This window comes from Perca fluviatilis, chromosome 7 (assembly GCF_010015445.1).
Source record: "Perca fluviatilis chromosome 7, GENO_Pfluv_1.0, whole genome shotgun sequence".
NCBI lineage: Eukaryota > Metazoa > Chordata > Actinopteri > Perciformes > Percidae > Perca > Perca fluviatilis.
The window spans coordinates 24948601-24963887 of record NC_053118.1 but is presented as its reverse complement, the minus strand read 5'-3'; the positions used below and the strand labels follow the sequence as shown (position 1 = coordinate 24963887).

The 15287-nt window shown below is 37.5% G+C and overlaps 2 protein-coding genes across 2 annotated transcripts in view; one reads left to right on the top strand and one right to left on the bottom strand.

Moving 5' to 3' along the window:
• Positions 1-15287, bottom strand: part of LOC120561858 (carcinoembryonic antigen-related cell adhesion molecule 5-like) — an 80827-nt gene that overhangs the window by 32422 nt on the left and 33118 nt on the right. The window lies entirely within an intron of this gene.
• Positions 1917-10120, top strand: LOC120561859 (carcinoembryonic antigen-related cell adhesion molecule 6-like). Its single transcript, XM_039805169.1, is given in 11 exon segments — positions 1917-2005; positions 3763-4083; positions 4594-4872; positions 5118-5268; positions 5270-5382; positions 6135-6407; positions 7609-7860; positions 8438-8549; positions 8885-8922; positions 9052-9133; positions 9354-10120. Coding segments are annotated over 10 exon segments (1638 nt in total). The 5' UTR covers positions 1917-1959; the 3' UTR covers positions 9105-9133; positions 9354-10120.

Sequence of the window (15287 nt, the reverse complement as noted above, 5' to 3'; positions counted from 1 at the left end):
AAACAGGGTATATTTTGGTTAGGCTATTTAACTCAATACACATTTGTGGAGGTCGACCGATTAATCGGCTGATTTTTTTTTTATAATTTATTTATTCAGGGCAGAAGTGAAGATCCACTAAGATTTTTGTGTTCAAGTGTTATACATTTTCTTCAGACCTAATACAAAGAAATGCTCCTGGTTGCTACTGTGTGCAGCACTACTACTATTTATTTTATTTATGAAAGTTTGCAGATTTGTGTTCTCAGAAGTTTGATAAATGCTGCTAAGTGCACTAAACTTTATTTTTCATTGAAAAGTTTATTTGACAAAGTTTATTTTCTTCTTACCTGTTTCGTTTATTTAATATATTTTTTATACATTATTTATACAATATATGTTTTTACATTATACATTTTTCATTTAAGTATACACGTGCAGATTGGTGAAGTATTCAATAAATGTTTTTGTGTATCTTAAGTAATTATTAGTATTACATTTCAAATAGAGGTTTAAAAACGAGCAAATATCAGCCAAAATCAATCGGCAGTATTTATCGGCTATCGGCTGACCCTGATTGCTAAAGATCGGCATCAGCCAGAGAAAAACCCATATCGGTCGACCTCTACACATTTGATATTTTTTTGCTCAAATTTAGGTTTGGCTTAGAGCTGGGCGATATGGAGAAAATCAAATATCACAATATTTTGGACCAAACACCTCAATATCGATACTGTAGGGTTGACTATTGGTGCTTTCACAAAATATTTACACAATGAGATTTTTGATAAATACTCATCAGTAATGTGGATATAATGACTAAGTGGGTAAATGCAAATAATAAAACGGCTAGAACAGTCTGGTAAATTCAGAAAATGACATCACTTTACTGTAATGCAGCCTTTAAAACCAGGAAAAGACAACACTTATGCCATATTACGATATGATATCCAAAATCTAAGACAATATCTAATCTTGTATCACGATATCAATATAATATCAATATATTGCCCAGCCCTAGTTCAGCTTCTATTTTTGTTTTAGTTTGTCTCCTTGTTTTTGATGTTTATTTGCATTTGAGAATTTTTTATTGGAGACAACATTATCGAGAGTCCCTAAAATTATCAAGTAGCCTATATGAAGAGTAGTAACAAAATAAAGATGTTAGAATAAGTCATTAGGATTCATTGTCTGTACTAAATTTCATTGCACTCCATCGAACAGTTATTGAGATATTTGTCTCAAATTGAAATATGTCAACCTCACAGTGGCACTGGAGGAAAAGTCAGAGCATCATTAAAGACAAGACGTTTTCATTCTCTGGCCGCCATGAAGGTCTGTACAAAAATGTTAACTTATAATTTCATAGTAATACATCAAACAGTTGTTGCAATTTATTTTAGTGTGGTCGAAAGTAGTGGACCAACCAACCGATAGACCGAACTTGCCATCGAGCCTCTAGCATAGCTAAACAAACCTAGAACAATATAACTACAATATGTCACACATTAAGACTTTACACTTTCAGTACAGGATACTGTGTTAGTTAATCAAATCATTTGTGAACAATGGTTGTGTTTTGCCATCAGGAACCTGAGGAGACACAAGTATCTAGTACTTTTCATGATGTCACCTCAGAGCAAAAATCTAATAGGCTAAATAAGGCAATAAACCACTGAATATTTAGTCATTTCAAACTGTGATAGTTGTTGCTATTTAAGCATAATACAAACAGAACTCCTTCACAAGCAGTCTGTTCTTTTTCCAGAGTTGCTTGTTGCGTACATTGTTAATGATTTACATGGTGCAAAGTACTGGGTAAGTAAACCTTTCAGAGGTATGATGATGGGAAAAACCCTACCGTAAAGTACTTCCTTCTTCTACCTTCATATATTGATATCAGCATACATTATTCTGAAATTAGAAAAGGCAAGTGAAGGAGTGTGATCACTCTTTTTCTCCTCTGATACTGCAGATACAATGGAAATAGCTGTGATACACTGCATCATCCTGGGAGTGATCTCAGGTGAGCTCTTGCAACTTTTTATTGATGCTTAACAGTGTCAAAGAGAGAGTTGGGAGTTTTGTTCACATAGGATGGTCCAATAGGAGCTTCTCACCAGTAGTAATATCAATGTATTTAAACATTAGTTCAGTCAGCAGATTCTGTGGACGAATATATCACCAAAATTTAAGATGATATTTAGCCTCATATATCGATATCAATACAATATCAATATATTGCCCAGCCCTAGTTTACAGTATGAGTAGTATAAGAACAGGTATCCAAAAATATACACAAAAGAAGCACAGCCTAAATACTGTATACATACAAGTCTTCATAAAAATCTGGTAAAAAATGACTTACTAGTAAATTATATATTCACAAAGGGAAGTAGCCTAATTCCAAGGGATTTCACTCTTCACTAAGAAGCAGTTACCTCATATGTAAAAAAACAACAAAAAACTATGTCTATATAAATAAAAATAACAAAATGTATCCAAGTTTCCCCCATTGATTGTTGCCATTAAAATTTCATTGGGAAGTAATACATTTTCTCATATAAAAAGGATGAGGACACATAAGTGGCTTTTCTGACAACCTGCTGTGTAAACATGTCAGCTAATTCAGCTGGTTAGCAATTTGACAATTACCTTACAGTAACTTTTTTCAGAGGTTTTTGTTTCAGCAAATATATCGTTTTAGAAAAACTTCAAATCTACAACTGAGCTATGAGAAGAGTCATGATGCTTCTCTGTGCATACCCAGAGGGCATATATCTTGTATTAGAGAAAACAGGTAATTGTTTTGTCTACTGCAGTTTTGTGTTTAGTGAATCTGACCTTGAGTTGAATTATGATTTCAAATTAAGATTTAAACGGTCTCCTCCAGTTAAAAAATATCCAGATGTCTGTGCACGTCCCTGTTTACACCACTAGAGGGCGACATCTTACAGCTTTAGAACATGACTGCAGCTTCACTGGGTTTATCTCATTATGCAGACACACTCAACACGTAGGTAGTTCTGAATTTAGTGATTCATAATTAGAGCTTCCGGATGCTCACATTTATTAAGGCAGTCAAAGTTTGATGGGTGGAATTTCCTCAGCTGTTTATATCTCAGAGAAAGATCAATGGATATTTTTTTTTTTATTGTCTTCTGCTGTCGGTATTTAAAATACATTTTCTATACTTAATAAATCGTTGATTTGTTGAAAAGTTGTTGGAAATGAGTTTAGCTAATGATCTTGAGGTCTGCTATCCATGTGTCTCGACAGGAGAATGGAAAGCAGACCATACGTACAAATTACTTTGTAAATTACTAAAAGTAACTATAATTTATTTATAGCTACACATATATAATGTAGTTTAGGAAATATGGAAATGTGTTTTTTTTATTTCATATTAATGAAAATGAGATCAAATATTTTAGCTTGATTAAAAATCGTATGAATCAAAATCTTAGATTAAACTGCTTTATACTGCTTTGCTGGTTCTGATAATTGGCCCTCTGGACCCTTGCTTCCTCGGCCACTTTGTTAGACTTGATTTTCATAATGTTATAAAATAAATACTTCAAATGCTTTGATGATGATTGACAACCACCTTAACTTCAATGTTTGTTTGGTTTTCAAAAGGTAGACATCTATGCTAATGTATTATGGAAAAGATGGTTTTGGGGTTTTTCATTTGGATTGTGACCATGATAATGTCCCAGCGGCCATTTTGCAATGTCCTCAACTTATTACAGTCCTTCTCAGACCTGTAACTGTCTCCTCCAGGTTTGACCAAAGGAGCTGGTGTGTTGCCAGACAGTCCTTTGAATGCAGCTGTGGGAGAGACAGTGATGTTCAACACAACAGTGACTCCACCAGAAAACCCATTTATATTAATGACCTGGAAATTTGGGGATAAAAATATAATAATTTTCAATGGTAACAACTTCACTTCACCAGAGTATGAAGGCAAGATCACCCTCTTCATGTCTACTGGATCTCTGGAGCTCAGGAATCTGGCTCTTAATGACACTGGAGAATACAGTGTGAGTATTGTTTCTTTGGGAGAACTACCGATGGATGGGAGCACAAGACTGAACGTTAATGGTGAGACAATCTTTCACATGTTGCATCTCTTTCAGTGCGAAGTGCAGATTATGTGTAGCAATTAAGCAAGAAATAAATGTGTAACAGAATTTACATTGTTTTGACATTACAATATAATAATTAAATTATACGAAGACAAAACAAATACTGTAATGCAAATTTAAAAGTGTGGTTGAAAGCTAGGGAAAAAGCAAGTAAGTGGACCTTAAGTGAACATTTCTTTTTTGTCAAACTAATGTTTTTCAAGGTCAAGAATAAACTTCCACCCTCAAATTACTTTACTATGTACATTGTGGGATGGTCTCTCACTGAGAATAATGTTTAAAGTCTCCAAGTCTTATCATAATTAACATTTAAATAATTTGACTTGGCCTCTGATGGTGATGAGCAATATCCTTATTTTTAGTTGTATAACTGTAAGTGCTAATATCAACAATATGATTAAATTCCTTCTTCTTTACCTTTGTTATGTGGTGGAAAATATAAACTAATTTTGTTTTTCACCCACAGTCCCATTCTCCAATGTAATGGCAACTGCCAGCAGCACAGACATGGTGGAGTTCAACAGCTCTGTCCGTCTGTTCTGCTCCTCCTCTGGATCCTCTCTCTCTTTCCTCTGGCTGAACGGCAGCTCTGAGGTTACAGCCAGTGACAGAGTTCAGCTCACTGATGGAGGCTCCACTCTCACTATAGTTAACGTGAGCCGCTACGACCAGGGACCATTCAGGTGTTGTGTGTCCAATCCCGTCAGTAATGGCACCAGTGATCCAATAACCCTCTCCATCAGCTGTGAGTTACTAACCTCATAGGCGTAATTTACGTGGTGGTTTACAACAATAACATTTTTTAAATACATGCATACATCCCTAGATAGTTGGAGATCTCAACCCCCCCAATGCTGAACCCAAAGTTACGCCCTTGACTAACCTACATACTCAGTTTTTTATCTGACATCTGAATGCAAACATAGTCAATGTTTAGATTATTGTTACAGATTAGTGAGATGTTTTCCTTGTCTTTTTGTTCATATTCAGATGGCCCAGAAGATATTAATTTGACAATATCTCTGTCACAAGAATACTATGGGAAAGGGTCAGACATCACCCTGTCCTGCTCAGCTGACTCCAGACCTGCTGCCCAGTTTCACTGGTTTTTGAATGGAGACCGGCTGTCTGATACTGGACCAGCTCAGACTGATGAACATTCAGATGAGTCAGAGTGGGAACTACAGCTGTCAGGCCTTTAACAACAAAACTCTGAGATATGAAACATCTCAGCCTGCAGCTGTCTCTGTACTGGGTATGTTTGAATGAAAGGCATTTTGGTTCAGACTTATAGCATTGTTTTTGGTATCAGGCATCAGTTGTCAGCTAAACTGTAGACTACTGTACCTGCCCAGTGCAAAATGACAGACAGGCCAAGTTAGCGACTAGCTGGTGAGGAAAGTGCACCATTTAGCAGCTGAAGAGATGGATTTTTCAATTAGGAGTTGGTGGAGACATAAAAGCTAAAAGGACAGTGAATGTTGGACTTACATTTACCAGGTGGACAGAAACACAACTCTAAATGTTGCTCTGCATGTCCTCTGTGTGTAAAATTAATGTTTGCTTAAACAGTAATTATGTGTCAAGGTTGTGTTTACAGAAGTCATGCTATATTAAGAGTTGGGGTCAAACTTTGAAACAATTACATTTGATCAATTGGAAATCACATTAAGTAACAAAGGTCACGAGTCAATTGTTAAAGAATTTTGTGGTTTCAATGAAACAGTTTTCTTCTACGTTTTCAGTGTGTAAACTGAAACACTGAATAAGAACTCAATATTATGTAGCTTTTGTTATGTTCCTCTCATGTAGATGATATTTCTGAGGTATAGGTTATTCAAAACCACAAATGTTAAAATAACAGTGTGGACAGTCAATTTTTTTTATACATTATTCAGGAAACAGTAGTTATGTTTGCCCTTTACAATGATTAACTGTTCTTAAGTTCCTTTTGTATTGTTTTAAGTAATATTAGTAATATTTATCACATGATCTTTTTTCCAACAGAGAGAATATCAGGTGCTTTTGTCACACCAACAACAAACCTGACGATTGAGGGGATTTCTGTCAACTTAACCTGTGATGCTGCTGGCTCTGTCTTTACCAGAAAGTGGATGAAGGATGGCTCAGATCTGACTCTGGCTGGAAACATGAACCTTTATGACAAGAACAAAGTGCTGTCTTTTAACAGCCTGAAAACAACAGACAGTGGGGAATATTCCTGTAATACCAGCAACCCCCTCAGCAACGATGAAGCTAAATACAGCTTGGTTGTGATCTGTAGGTAACAAACTGTACATTTACTGTTCAAAATTATGAGTACCATAAATAACTATATTACAAAAATCTGTAGCAAAAATCATTTTAAAGTAAATTATTGAACACGTTTTACATTCCTTATTTTTGCATTTACTGTTCAAAATTATGAGCATCATAAATAACAGTGTAGCCTACTACTGTAATTGTTTTTAGATTTTTAAGTCAATATCGACGACGTTTCATTTCCGATATTGTTCAGGTGCTGCCGGAAATTCCGCCAGGTGTCCGTTACCTTCCGTTTTCTCTGGTGGATTCATGAGGACTATGAAGTCCCTCCAGGATTTCGCAATGTCGCAATCACAATAATTCACGCAAATTCAACCAATCACTGTGAATGTGGTGCGACTCGCAATTTTGACCAAATACCGCAACTTTTCCGCAAATTTCACCAACAACCGGAGTTTCCCGCGACTTCAACCAATCACAGCAGTCTCACGTGCCAGACTTTTTATCAGTATGTGACTCTGAGACCCACTGACCAAGCAGGAGTGAGAACAGGTTCAATTCATTTCCTTGTTTCTGATATGAAGACGAGACATGTGTGACTCGAACATCTCACATTTACCAACAAAACGTACAGCGAATGACAACATTTCAGACCATTCTGCCAACCTGTATACATTTTAACATCAATGTACGCTGTTATTTCACTCTAAAGTCTCTGAAAGCTGCTGCTGTTTCAATCCTGTCGGCTCTCTGCAGCAGGCAGGGCTGTCCCAGGTCAGGATAGGAAATTAACTAACAATGTAAAGGTCAACAAGCCACTGACACATTAAAATTAGATTAATTCAATGAATTATTATTATTTGTCTTAAATCCACCAGCCATTTTCATATTATACCAACATTGGCAGCATTCTGAGCCTTTTTGGTAAGGTTACTAGGAAAACTCAGCCCAGAGTATTCTCCCCAAAACAAGTTTCCTTTTTATTTTAAAAGAACTATACAAAAAAAAAAAAATCTTAACTTTTTTTAAGTCTTATTTCTTCATTGAAGTTTTCTGTAAAAATAGTGTCAAAATCTCGTCTTGATCCTGTGAACCCAATCTTGTGTCTCGTCTCTTGAGCTGGGAGTCTTGTCCCACCCCTATCAATTATTGAACAAGTTTTTATATTCTTCATTATTTGTGCTGCTGGAAGAACTTTCAAATATCGTTTTTTCAGATGGACCAGAAAATGTTCAAATCACAGGTCCAAGTGAGATACATGTGGGACAGTCCTTCACATTAAACTGCTCTGCTGATTCCACACCATCTGCTACTTACACCTGGATACTGAATGGGACAGAGATACACAATTCTGCTGAGTTCACTAAAAACAACACTGATCTCTCTGACAGTGGCAGCTACACCTGTCAAGCGATGAATAGTATAACTGAGAGAACATCGACTGCAGTCCATGGATTGTCTGTAACAGGTACCAAGATGGTGTTGATTGCAGATTTTGTTGATACTGTTGAATATTGTGATCAACCCACAGTGTTGTACCTCTGATAATTTGACGAGTGGCAGGCTTCCTAAATATGTTTCCTATAGATGCATTCCACCAACTAAATGTGGCAGATTATTTTAAATTTATGAGACAACAATGGCTTGAAATGCAAAACTCAACATAATTGCCCTTAAAATACAAAGATTACTCCAAAGTTTTAACAGAGATGAGAAGCTGGCTACAAAAGGTTTGGTAACCTCACATCTGTCTAACTCTACACCCCCGGATTTTTTTTGCATTTTTAAACTTGTAGTGTTCATCCTGACAAACATACACGTTAAATCATGTAAAGAGTGGCATGCACTTCAAACATGTTTGATGCTGTTTTTTTTGCACCAACAGGAAGCTAAACTATTTGCTAATGTGCTTGAGCAAATCATTAACTTTTTTTTACAGTCAGGGCCCTACAGTATTCAGACATATTTTGCATTTACCATAATAAAAACTTGGAAAATAGATAATATTGCAAGGTGAATTGTTTGTTTTTTCGGTTTCATTTCAGACAGGAGGTCTGGAGGTCTTTCAGCTGGTGCCATTGCTGGAATAGTTATCTCGTGTTTAGTAATTGCTTCAGCAGGAGGAGCTGTTGGAGGGCATTATGTTTATAAAAACAAGTACGTGAAAAATAGCCTTCATAGTATTACCAGCCAGACTTTTCTTGCTTTTTAAAATCATGAATTAATAGGTAACTGACTTTAGATGAACCCTAAATTAACCTTACTCTAATAATCTTACAGTATGTATTGGACTTATTGTAGTCCAAACATTAACAGTTAGATTATGTTTACATGAATGAAAGCATTAACATATTAACTGGAGTCCTTTATAATTGTTTTTATAAAATACTCCCCAAATATTACCCTAACACACAACATAGGTTACAGTTTGAATTTTAAGTTGTCTGGTTGCATGGCTGAATTTCAACAATGCTTTTATTTCTAATATTTAGAATCAACAACAAAGCTCCGCCACCTTCTGATAATAAAGGTTAGTATTTATCTAATCTAACTTCATCCTACACTCACACTATCATATACAGCATATAACAACAAAGTCAAAATGAAGAATAAACTACATATACATAGTCAGATCTAATAAAACAATTTTTTTGCCTAGAAAAAGAAGAACCTGTGTATGAGAACACTTCAGCGGTATATGAGAACTTGTAAACTCAACGATCTAATTTCCCTTTAAAAAGGTGAGTTTTTAACTAATTCTTCCTATTTAGTGAAAAATGATTCATGTTTTTTGAAGGGAAAAGCACCCAGTGGTTGTAATATTGTATTATTATAAATAATTTTAGTTTATCTGTAAAGCCTACTATAGGCCAACAATTACTGACTGACAGTTGATTATCACATACAGTAGAGTTGATCAAAGCAGTGACACGTTCCTCCTTTTCACTTCTTGTCCAGCAGATGATCAGAAAATGAGCAAACTTGAAACATCATAACCAGCCCGAAGAAAAGAAAATGTTAATGAATGTCAATATTATTTTTAATTAACACATTTTTTCTGCAACTTTAGTTTATGGTGACATTTCTTCAAACCCCAAATAAAGAGCTAATATAGAATAAAGAGCTCCATAGGGCTGCAGTTTGGTGATAATTCTCTAAGAGTTTGACACTGAGTCCTCTTGTAACGTGATATATTGTTAATATAAAAAATATTTATTTGAAAATAGATATTCTGCCTTTTTGCATGTAAAGGAAAAAATAATATTGCAGCTACTAAACAATGGTGAATGTGTTTTTTAATTTGATTCGTATGTTTATATAATTGAAGCAATGAAATTGCCTCTGCCAAGGAGGTTATGTTTGGTTCAGTTTGGCGTATGTTTGTTGGTTTGTCTGTCAGCAAGTTTACGGAAAAACTACTGGCCCGATTTTTAATGAAACTTAGTGGATAGGTTTAGCATGGACAAAGGAAAAATCCATTACATTATGGAGCATTTATTAATATTGCGAGAACGCGTTTGTGCTGCATTCATGTGGTGTTGGAACAATTGGAAAAATGATTTCCCAACTGGGAACATTCAGACTGCATTAACATTGTGAGATAGGGCATACCTTGGCAGAGGTCTGCGCTCTCAGAGGGCCCTTATAGTTTTTTATGCATTTTGTTTACTTTGTGAATTTAAGTGTCTATCTAATGCTTGTTTTATTTTCCTGATCTACTACTGTGTCTAACCTAGGGCTGGGCGATATGGACCAAAAGTCATATCCCGATATATTTTGGCTGAATATCGATATACAATATATATCCCGATATTTTTTCCGCGAAGTGAGAGCAAATGTTCAGTCAAAGCCCAAATCAAATATGACATGTCACAAGTAGTTTCAACAGTTGCAAAATCAAATAAATAATAAACCGGTTTCTTCACCTGGTTCATGATTAAATGCTCAGCTGTTCAAATAACAATAAAATGTAAACCTAAATACTGTATAACAGGAGTAACTTTTTTGAAATCAAAGCTCCATAGGCTATTTGTGATTCGTTCCAAAGGTCAATTAAGCTTTTGATATTAATATAATCTACTTTGTTCAAAATGTAATGCCTCATGCCTGTAAGCCTAGGTTATAGTCCCATTCTTCCACTTGATACTGCTTCCACTTAAGTAAACTAAAAGATGAACTATCGACTACAAAACAAAGAAATTTATTATGATCGGTTCACAGATCTGAGTCCAAACGGAAACTTCACCCTTCTGAACTAAGAGTTTCTGCTTCAAGGTGAAGTTTAAACAGACTGAAATGTCCAGGCTCATTCCTCCACTATTTATTTCTGTATGTATTTAAGCGTTACATGTAATTTTAACGGGCACTGAGCTCCAGATCCTGCAGCCGCAGACGGTCGCTGCCCCGCTGTAGCTTCTTTCCGTCCGCCTGCCGCCGGCAAACTTAGTGGAACTTTCCGCCGATATCGACATACAGTTCGTCCTGGACTACGTGTAAGATCCTACCGGTCACAACTCTGTCTTTGGCTGGTCCGATCTGGATCAGCGGGGACCGGCGCAGCAGCGAGGCGAAGCTGTGTTTTTGCCCGGGGGAAGAGACGCTGCGGCCGGACACGGGGCTCTCCGCCTCCCGCTGCCGCCGGAGCTCAGATTGCTGGTCGAAGGCGGCATATATAATCATAAAACACATTGTCACCTGTTAAATGTTATCCATGCTGTTTGTTCTTTTCATTTCCTCTATCGCACATAATTAAGCAGTACAAAAGTCCGGCATCTTTAGCGTTGATCTGAATGCTTCGGACCCCTGTTCCAAGATGGCGGCGGGTTTTGACGTATGTTTAGAACCTCACGGCGACATATCTATGGGAGCAAGGATCACATTTGAACTATATCGATATATGCGATATGGTCTAATTCCATATCTCATTTAAAAATATATCAATATATTTGTTTATATCGATATATCGCCCAGCCCTAGTCTAACCACAACATTCTAAATGAAAATGGAAACATATTGGGTTGAGATAAGACATTATGGAGAAGATATGTAAAACAAGATACATAAAAATAAAAAATAAAAGTTTTTATTGAAAACTGTGGAACTGTGGAAATAAGGGCTTAAAGTTTATAACACAAAATTTATAACGTCTTGGGTTTTCTGTTTCTGCTTTAGTGTTATTTTTAGAAGAAGGTGAACAATCTGAACAGCTGATAGACAGCAAGTGAAGGAGAGGGCGGCCCTGATGTGGGAGCATCTCTCTCTCTCTCTCTCTCTCTCTCTCCTTTTTTTTTTTTTTTTTTCCCCCCCTCTAGAAGGGCAAAGCAGAGAAAGGGAGGTAACCTTGCTCCTTATGGCCTCATAAGGGGCAAGATTCCAGACCGGCCCATCTAAGCTTTCATTTTCTCAAAGGCAGAGCAGGATACCCAGGGCTTAGTTTACACCTATCGCCATTTCTAGCCGCTGGGGGACCATAGGCAGGCTGGGGGAACTCGTATGAATGTTAAAAAACCTCAAAGTGAAATTTTCATGCCATGGGACCTTTACGATTGTTTTGTTTCCAACATACCTTGTGTTTTATTTTTATTTATGAATCTTGTATAATTGTTGTTTTTTTAGTACTAGATTTAATTACCTGATTTTATTTTCCTCATCGCAGTCCTGAAATGTTTATATCCTGATTCAACCATGTAATCATGTTGTAGCTTTGTTTTGAAAAGTGCTGAATAAATAAAGTTCATTATTATAATTATAAATCTCATCATCTTAACATCATTACATGCATGCTTATTTTAGCGTTTCGCTCAAAGCACTGCTATGCCTATATGCAGCAGAGCAGCTAGCATGGCTTTAGACCAGGGGTTCTCAAACGTATTACTCAAAGGTCCACATCTGATTTGAGGCTCAGTCCTCAACGCAGCGGCCGAGGGTTCGATTCCAACCTGCAGCACCTGCCTGCATGTCATTCCCCCTCTCTCTCCCTTTCATGTCTGAACTGTCACAATAAAGACCTTGATGCCAAAAGAAATCTTAAAAAAAAGATCGGTGGGTACCGAAACCCGGTGCTAATATGGCACCGGTGCCTAAAAGACCAGTATCTACCAGACCAAATAGCTACACGGATTTCGATGCCACTGAAGTGCCTGCGCTGCTCTCTGATGCTCCAAAACGGACGTTAGAGGCAACAGAAGCATCACTGCATGTCACGTTAGTAAACACTACGCTTGACAGCAGGTAACATTAGCCTACCATTAGCTAGTAGCTGGTTTAAACTTGGTTAAAATCAGGGCATGAAATTAACACCCGCCAAATGCGGGTGAATTTTGCAATTGGTGGGTAACACTGTCAATCTACCTGCCACTTTGGCGGGTAGCCAATGAGAATTGAGTGATTCAGATGCGTAACTATCGGTAAGCAGGGTACACGGCATAGACAGTATATAATGGACCAACAGACCCCGTTGCTCTGGACGGAGACCAGTGAAGGCTATTAGAAGCACTTTTCCGGTGATCACTTGCTTTACTGCGCAGCCTCCAACTGACAGAGACAACGTAAATGCGACATGAGCAACGTGTCTGAAAGTTGTAAGTCTTCTAGTAGCTGTGCCAAGAGAAATCTCAGTCATTACGAATCTCACAGAGACCGTGATGATGACCGAGAAGCAACTTTTGGTAAGTATTATGATTAATTATTTGGTCGTTTTGCATAGTATTTATTTATTTGAAAATATAACGCCAGTACGCCAGATTAAGTTAATGCATAAACTAGCTGAGGCATTGGTAAAGATAACATGCTTTCTTGCACATGTAACGTTAATTTTAGACAAGCAACTTTTGCTAAGTATTATGATTAATTATTTGGTCATTTTGCATAGCATTTATTTATTTTAAAATATAACGCCAGTACGACAGATTAAGTTATATATCATTTAAGCTAGCTGAGGCATCGGTAAAGATAACATGCTTGCTTGCACATGTTGTATAACGTTAATTTTGGCGGAATATAACCACAAAATGGCGTCAACTGTTATCTAGCTACATCGCAAAAGAAAATGGACAAATCAGTCATATGAAAAAGTTAATCAGTAAATCGCTTTGGACAAAAGCGCCTGCTTTGGCCTGTTGAATAACAGATAGGTAATAGATGGACAATAATGTCACCAATAACATATATAACTGAGGGTTGCCCTTTTCATTTTTCTTTCCACATAGGTTTAAATACTAACATTAAGCTGTTAGCCTACACCATGCCTAACAATCAATTGTAGGTGCCCAAAGGAAGTATTACACAAGTTGATTTGAATTGTATAACTAGAAAACAGATTGGGTCCAAATATAATCCCTGTCAGCTACTGAATTAGCAAACAATGCCGTCTCTGAAGAAACAGGACCCCAGGATATATTTTGGAACTGTATGAGATTGTGCTAAAATAAGATGTCACCTGTTAGTTGTAATGTTGTTATTTAGTCATACCAAAGCTAACATGCTCTGTACTGTGCCTTTTTATTTTTCTAGGACCCGTCCCGATCCTCCACTTCGGGGACAGCAGCAGAGACAATGGCCATGAAGCCTAAAGTTCAAGTCCAAATAGGTAACCCACCTGACACACTGCAAATCAATACATGGCATGACTTCACACTATAATTAAGGTTTAACAGTAAGCAGTAGCAAATAATGCAAAGCCCTCAAACGTTGTGTAATACCTATATTGTCATATTATTATTTCAATAAACAGATAAGCAATTCATTTGTGATTTATTGTATATCTGCATAGACTTTTTCTGTTTTGTTTATGGCCTGAGACAAGTTACTTGTGTGTGTTAACATATGTGTACTGACACTTTCACATAAAAAAAACACTTTTATGATTTTGATTACTGTATGGTATTAACAGGTCCAGTGATTTGGATCATGGGCAGCAGCTACATTCGTCGTGGGGAAGAGAGGGCCAGAGAGACCATGGGGGCCAATCTTGGCCTACCTGGTTTGGCTGGGGTGGACTTCGATGGCACGGACTCCTTCCTTTCTTCAACCGGTCCCTTAGAGGAAGAGCAGCCCCGGATATCCTGCTGATTCACTGCGGCGGGAACGACTTGGGATGCAGGAAGAGCATCGATCTCGTCGCAGCGATGAAGCAGGATCTGCAACATCTCCATCGGCGTTTCCCTCAGATGATCATCGTGCTGTCTGACATCACCCAGAGACGTCGGTGGAGATCGGGCCATCCGGGGAAAATTGACAAGTCCCGTAAATGGGTGAACAGTGTCATGGCTACTTTTGTCTTGGGAATGCAGGGGGGTATCGTGCATCACCCTCAAATTGAATTTGACAAGTCTGAACTGTTTCTTAGGGATGAAGTTCATTTATCCACTAGGGTTAATGATATTTTTAAAATAATTTAGCTGAAGGCTTGAGAGTCTTAATCCAGTAGGGGTGATACTGATGCTGGCACAGCTGATGCACATTCCACGATTCACACCTGCAGTATTTATACCCGGGCTGTTCACCTCTTCAGCGCTAGATTGTTACATGATCCTACGCAGAGGCGTAGGCAGTAATGGGCCAGGGCGGCACTGGCCCGCCCACTTTACTCACTGGCCCGTCCAGCCAAGTTTGATCAAAATACGTTTTGTTATGAAAAATATTCAAATATATGCAAAAAAAGAAATAATAACAGGACTAGCTAGTGTAGTGTGTTTAATGTGTATTTTCTTCTGATTAAAACAAAACTGTTTAAACCAAACAATCAAACAATTAGATCAAACGCCTTCGGAACGTAGTTGGTTGCTATGGTAACAACAGGCGGACTCTCCGGGCTGCCTTCAGCAGCTAACGTTAGCTAGCTGGCTGTTTAGACAACGTAGCTAGCTACCACGGATGTGTTAAGCAATGCACTGT